Below are 7,570 nucleotides of genomic sequence, written 5' to 3' on the forward strand. Positions count from 1 at the left end.
GGGCCGCAGATGGACAGACAAGAAAAGACAGACGAACTAGGATGATCATGTAGATGTGATAGAACTTCATTTCAATTCTGTGTGGAACTGACACCTACACCATGCAGCATACGACACACTTACAGGAGGAGTTGGCGCCTCCAAAAGCTACTGTGTGCGTTCCTTACAGCACACTGTAAGACTGGTGGCATTTTGACAAAGTTCTTCCACATAAAGAAGGAATGTTTTTCATGAGAAACACTTGACACACACTTGTGCAGCTGGTAATGTAGGTGTGTGTGAAAGGGATGTCCCGGACAGTCAAGTGGGCATGAAAGGACAACACTCATCTGTTGCTTGTCACCTATCTTGTTTTGTATATGTCTCGTACGCTGTTTGTGCGCATCTATGAATGTTTGAGGCTTTTTTTTATCGACCTCGAAACATTTTCAAGGCCAAATATATACACACACACACAAAGCGCTGCCGTTAACAACTCTGAATAAGACTCTTTTGCGACTCCGTAGCTGTAAAGAGCTATATCGGATTGTAACCATTCTCAAAGGTCAGAGATGGGAGCAAGTCACATGTAAGTCTCAAGTTGTATACTTCAAGTCTCAATTTACTGTGGGGGAGAAATATCAAGTAGAGTCGCCATCAAATGTCAAACAAGTCAATCTTGCTCGGTCATATATTGGATTGAATATATCCTTTTTCATTAATCATATTACAAAAAAAATCTCTAAAAAAAACAATTACAATGAATAAAACTAAAGCATATGAAATTAATCTATACTGCACACTTCGAATTAATTTGCAAATATTTCGAGCAAACATTTAAATGAATGTCACTGTAATTTGATGCTAAATATTGAAATATGCTGAATGTGGGATTAAACATGCAATGTTATTGGATTCCAAAGGACATGCATTGCTTTTGGTGCCACTCTGTTTTCTAAAGCCAGTAAATGTGTAAATGACAGCCGTTAACTTTGTACACTTTGTAGAATAAATAAATGCGTGATCTTTGGAGCTTCTCCTAACCAACCATTATAAAGTTGCTGACCCTTTATGCTTTGTCCTTTTGTAATACATTCATTGTGTCATAAGCCTGATTCCATCATGTATCAGTTGCTATGCAGTTGCCATTTGCCTTATATGCTTTGTCCTGTTGTTATGCCAACCTTTATTTCGTTTTATAAACTTGATGTCTTACAGCACAGGTGTTAGACTCAAGGCCCGGGGGCCAGATACGGCCCACCACATCATTTTATGTGGCCGGCGAAGACAAATTCTGCATCAAATTCGTGTGTCATTACTAGAATTGCAAATTGTCTTCACTTTTAATAATATCTTTTTTGTTTAATATTTGACCTGTTTTTACTCATCTGATTTGAAAACGAGTTTTTGTCAGTTTGTTTTGTAGCTTTTACAGTATATAATATGAGGTGCTCATTCATTCATTTGGGTTGACAGTCATAATGGCCCTCCGAAAGAAGCTATGACTACAATGCGGCCCGTGAAAAAAAAAAAAAAAGAGTTTGACACCCATGTCTTACAGTATATAAGATCAGGTCACTGTCAGTGTAACTGGTCTTCTTGAGTGTCCAGCTATGCTTTCTATTGATACTTGATCAAGACTTTTACTTTTCAACTTTTGTGTCATGTCTGCTTCTGGGTCCATATCCGGCTCCACTTGTGACACTGTTGGTGTTTAAGTGCTTTCTGCCTTGTTAAATCCATCCATCCATCCATCCATCCATCCATCCATTTTCTGAACCGCTTAGTCCCCACGGGGGTCGCGGGCGTGCTGGAGCCTATCCCAGCCGTCATCGGGCAGTAGGCGGGGGACACCCTGAACCGGTTGCCAGCCAATCGCAGGCCACACAGAGACAAACAACCATTTACACTCGCACTCACACCTAGGGACAATTTGGAGTGCTCAATCGGCCTACCAAGCATGTTTTGGGGATGTGGGAGGAAACCGGAGCGCCCGGAGAAAAACCCACGTGGACAGGGGGAAAACATGCAAACTCCACACAGGGAGGGCCTGAGGTGGAATCGAACCCGCACCCTCCTAACTGCAAGGCGGACGTGCTACCCAGTGCGACACCGAGCCGCCTCTTCCCCAATCAATAATCTCAATTATTTGGAGCGATTCTCTTTTGGCATTAAGTTTTCCCTCGTGGCTGAATCATAATTCGGGGGCATCCTCCTTTTCTTGCTCACAGCCATCTGAGTTTTGTGATGTTGCTTTTGTCTGGCTTGCATATCGCCGGAAACAGACCAAAAGAGTCTAGAAGGCTGCCGCCAGGAAACGACTTGTGTTCTCTTCTCCTCCCCGTCCTCCAATCCTCCACAAATCTCAGTCATCATCAGCGGGCAACGTGCCTCGATCCCTCCCTCCTCCATTCATGACTTTCCAATTGCATTCGCTCCCGCCTCGTCTTTTTCTTCTACGTGCGTCCTCAATCTCCTCCTCCCTGCTCGTCCAACCAGCCTTTACGCGCGTAAAGTTCCCCAAGAGAATCCCCGACAGTGGGCCCCGCCCTTTTCCGCTTCATGCCGCCCTCACTCAGTCATGATGACCCCGTCGTCTGTGACGTAGGCGATTCCACGGTGACCACCTCAGTAGGCAATGGCAGGATGCTGGGAGTATATATGGGACATTTGTGCCCATCAGCCGGCACTCAGTCGCTCCGACTCGGGAAACCAGGTCATCAGCGGAGATAGCAGGCAATACTTCGCCCTACTAGGCTAACTCGCTTTGGGCTTTGGTTAAGGATGGAGACCTTCTCGATTTCTCGGAGCCGACGATGCTCCGTCGTGCGCAACTGCAAAAGTAAGTTTCTTCTTTTCATGATTAGAATAATGTGTCTCTTTATTGTGTGATAGCAACGGGGTTTTTATTTTGAGTAATGCTTATATAACGATGGATTTCAACTCAGATTGGATAAATACTCAGCAGTACGCGTCTGTAAGAGTTATCTATGTGGTGCGTAAAAGTCGGGTGAGCTGCAGTGCGCAGATTTCTATGACTAAAAAACCCCTCGATTTAATGTTTATTCTTCTATCTCCTTGTAATATCCAAGCAAACGTCAGTTTCTAGATTGACAGACCGAAACAGACAGCTAGATAGATAGAAATTAAATTGTCACACCAGCAACATTACCTGTAGTAAAAAGACAGAAACCACCCAAAAGGAAATATAAATACAAAAAGGATGGAAAAATACTTTCAACAAGAAGGTGAAAAAAATAGATTAAGATGGCACGTTCTAGGTGATTATTCATAAAAATATTCGAGTTATGCTACAGTAATATTTGGTAGTCTGTTCACGGTGGATACAGGCAAGACAAACTCAATAAATCGACTAAACCAGAAGGAAAACTGGCACCAATGGGATTGGTTGCTTTCAGCACCACTGAGAGCTCCCAAATAACATACCTCTCTTCCTTCTCTCGCTTTCCCCCATGCAGGCGGCCTCTCCCTTTGGTTGGTGGTGTGGATGGTTCTCGGCAAGCCAAGTCTGGCATTGGGCTGCCCGCACCTTTGCGTGTGCTACCCGACTCCCATGACTGTAAGCTGCCAAGCGCAGAACTTCACCACCGTCCCCATTGGAGTGCCGTATGAGTCGCAGCGCGTTTTCCTCCAGAACAACAGGATCACGGAGCTTAGAGTTGGCTCATTTGGCTTTGGGACTCAGGTAAGAACATTTTGCATGAAATGTGCATGAAATGAGTCTACAAAATCACTTAGAATGTATTATTTTGCATTATAGGTTCTGTGGCTGTTTTCCAACAACATTACATGGATCGAAGCAGGAGCTTTCAGTGAGCTGAGGGACTTGGAGGAGTTGGACCTAGGGGACAACCCTAACCTTCACCGTCTGGAAGGGGGAGCCTTCCGTGGCCTAGAGAAGCTCCAGAGCCTCCATATGCACCGCTGCAAACTCACCGCCCTGCCCCACGACATCTTCCGCAAGCTTTACAGCCTGCATTATCTCTACTTACAGGTAGGGGGCACTTGCATGAAATGAACAAGTGAAATGTTGAAGTACTTGCAAATGATGTGCGTTAAAACACAAATTCAGCTAAACAGTATTGCAGTGTCTCGTGGACAGCCATTGGAGCATTTACTCTATGTCCTTGTAATCCAGTTTAAGGTATTGTACAAGTATGTTTTTCGTCATTACGAGTAAGGCATTTTTGGTGCACTTATAGCACATGAGATGAATGGTCAAATAGCGTTCAGTCAAAGCGTTTGAGCATTTATTTGATTTGTTTATGGGGTCCTGAATTATAAATGGAAACTAGTGCGCTTTGAAAAATGCTGAAATGGCTTCATAGCTAAATAACAACTACTATCATTTTTATAGTACCTTACTAGTAATACTAGTAGCAACCTTCAATTGGTGCATAGTGTTGTCTCTAGTAAAAACCTGTCGTACAAACACACCAACATTGTCTTACTTGTGAGTAAAAAGACCTTAACCTTATGCTGCTTATCTTAGTTTATCACTAGTTTATTTCCTAATTCAGTGACTCAACCCAATGGAAAAAGAATCTGATATCCTAATAGTGTGCTGAAAGGTCTTACCAATGACGCACACTTGTAAGTGTACTTGCAATTGAGCAGCTTAGAGAAAGACATAGCTCCATTTGTATTTCTACCCCATTGGGAGGTATTTCAATTATAATTTGAGATTTTTGTGTTTGTGTGTTCAGAACATACAAGGTCACAGCTTAAAATGGAGTCTCAACATTGGGCAAAAAATACCAAAAACATCTTTCCATTTGTCAAATTTCTCACAAATTGATGACAGGACCAGTGATGCTGTAATTTACCAATTTCGTCCCATGGCATATGAGAACACATGGGATACATCCTGGTCATCTATTTATGGTACACCAAAGTGAATCATATCTAATGACATTATGTTTGATGTTTTCATCTGCAGGAAAACAATCTACACTTCTTGCAGGATGACATCTTTTCTGATCTCATCAACCTTAGTCAGCTCTTCCTGCACGGAAACCGCATACGCACCATCTCAGAAAATGTATTCCATGGCTTGGTAAACCTTGACCGCTTGCTCCTTCATGACAACCGCATCAGGCAGGTGAACCGTCGGGCCTTCCGCGACCTTGGTCGCCTGACCATGCTGTTCCTCTTCAACAATTCGCTGCCCGAGCTGCCCAGTCAGACACTGAGGGACACTCAGGGCATAGAATTCCTCCGCCTCAATGCCAACCCCTGGTCGTGTGGCTGCGAAGCCCGCGCCCTGTGGGAGTGGTTCCGGGAGGCCCGTGTCTCTTCATCTGAGGTGATTTGCAACTCTCCTTCCGCACGCCGTGGTCAAGATCTTCGCTTTCTTCGAGAAATGGACTTTGCCCTCTGCCCGCTCGCCGATCCAGGCTCAATCGCCGGGTCCACCACCACCACATTCAGTACCAAAACCAGATGGTGGTTCCACAAAAACAAGCCTCAGTCATCGACAAAAGGTCTCTTTGAAAAATCTTCAGAGACCGTCAAAGCTGGTTTGTACGGGAAAGGCCCGTCCACAACCACATCATTGGTCAAGTATGAGTTGGGGGAGGAAGAACTGGCACTGCCTAAACTTGACCAGGAAGAGTACTGGGCAAACTACGGCAACGAGGACTCAGGTGTCACCCTGCGATGCTTTGAGCTCGAATGTCCGCCTGAGTTTGACCTGACTCCATCTTCCTCCTCTACCTCACCGTCCTCACCCTCTTCCCTCTCAGTACTAGCCATTATAGTGTTCAATCTCCACTATCGATTTGGCTGAATCCAACTTCAAGTGCCCTGCGTACCCTGGAGCCTGTTTTAAAGGCTGCGAGGATCCATGTTGAGACTCTCAATACTCCCTATGACAGGTTGAATGCTATTTCTTAAGGCACAGCGAGCGAGATAGGGAGATTCTGATTCTAACATCTACAGGGCTAAACTTTTCAAGGCTGCTTGATCTTTCGATACAACACACTACAGGCACGGCATTATGCTTGGAGCCTAAATGATGTCATGATTTTTCTGAAATCAGGGCTGCGAGGGCTAAGTCCATCGTTAACATCGGCAAGATTTGAAAGCAGTTGTCAATGATGTCATTATTTTCATCAACTCGACTGAGTAAGAACTAATAGTGCAATTATTGCACCCAGGTAACTGGTTTGTACTAATTACTGTTAGAACACAGTGTGTAGTAACAACAGTATTGTAACCACTTACAGTGTCATGTAAATACCCATGTATGTTTGTTGTGGGTGCTCAAATTGATGTCGTCGAGCTCATCTTGAACCCAAGGCACTGAAGAGATGAGGATCCTCATTTTTTTGAAGATGCTCAGAGAGTGACATAAAAAAGTAGAGGAATGCAAGACAGAGAAGGTCTCACATGTAAATGACAAGGAGTGAAGATATTTATTATAAAGAGATAAATTTAGAATGAGGAAAGCTAGAGTGAGAGAAGCGAGAGAGTGAGTGAGTGAGTGAGTGAGTGAGTGAGTGAGTGAGTGAGTGAGTGAGTGAGTGAGTGAGTGAGTGAGTGAGTGAGTGAGTGAGTGAGTGAGAGGGTTGCTGGGTTGACAGCGCCCTCACACTAATAGGAGAGGACAGCTTTGGACCATTTTGACAGAGCCATTAACAGAACATGGAGAACAGAACAACACATCCACAGTCTAGCAGCTACACTTATTTGTAGGTATGTCAATGTTTTTGCATTTTTGCCCCATTTGAATTTTTTCTGTAAATAGGATGTCATTTACGACAAACACTGGGAAAGAAATCTTCCTTTCAGGAAGCCTGAGATTGATTGTTGGATGTCTTTCTGTGACATATTGATACTCTGTACAAAGACTTGATTGGATGCAGATGAACATCTTTATAAAGAAAGAAACTGAATATATATATGATTATTCTCGTTCTTTTCTTTCAAATGATGTTTAATTGATGATGGTGAGCATTATTGTTTAGTTTCAAACAACAACAGATAATCCAAACAAACCAATACCCAGTAAAAAAACAAAAAACAATAGCAGCTTGTTGTTGTGTGACCAAATCTTAAGTACATCTGAGTCAATTGTCCCTAAAGGACACACTAATCATTCTTACAGTATTAGTCTGGTCTGGAATGCCTCTGACTGTGAACGACATCTGCCATAGTGTGGATAAATAAGGTTGAATGGATTCACAAGCTGCTGGCGCTACAAAAGGCAATTACGTCAGTAAGTTTATCACTCCTGTGAGTCATCACCTAAAGATGCCAGATGGATCAAGGAGGTGTAAATTGGCCCATCTGCAAATAAACTAAGAGAGCAATGAGAGTCAAATGAGTGGCAAAGTGCAAAGAGCAGAAAAAAACCAACACACACACACACACACACACACACACACACACACACACACACACACACACACACACACACACACACACACACACACACACATTCACACACAAAAAGACCAATAACTGAAACATGAGCTTAAGTGGCAATAGAAACTGCAGAGGAGAAGGAAGACAAAATGGTAAAATAGGCATCATGCAATCTCCTTTGGTGACTTACTAAGACCACTTA

The 7,570-nt window shown here is 43.4% G+C and overlaps 1 protein-coding gene across 1 annotated transcript; it reads left to right on the forward strand.

Moving 5' to 3' along the window:
* Window positions 1–2,763: 2,763 nt before the first annotated feature.
* rtn4rl2a (reticulon 4 receptor-like 2 a) lies at window positions 2,764–6,852 on the forward strand. The gene is made up of 4 exons (XM_085912237.1): window positions 2,764–2,821; window positions 3,459–3,685; window positions 3,761–3,994; window positions 4,940–6,852. The coding sequence occupies exons 1-4, from the start codon at window positions 2,764–2,766 to the stop codon at window positions 5,786–5,788; spliced, it is 1,368 nt and encodes a 455-aa protein (XP_085768363.1). The 3' UTR covers window positions 5,789–6,852.
* Window positions 6,853–7,570: the final 718 nt, after the last annotated feature.

Source organism: Syngnathus leptorhynchus, chromosome 5 (genome assembly GCF_054491065.1).
Source record: "Syngnathus leptorhynchus isolate UIUO chromosome 5, UIUO_Slep, whole genome shotgun sequence".
Lineage (NCBI taxonomy): Eukaryota > Metazoa > Chordata > Actinopteri > Syngnathiformes > Syngnathidae > Syngnathus > Syngnathus leptorhynchus.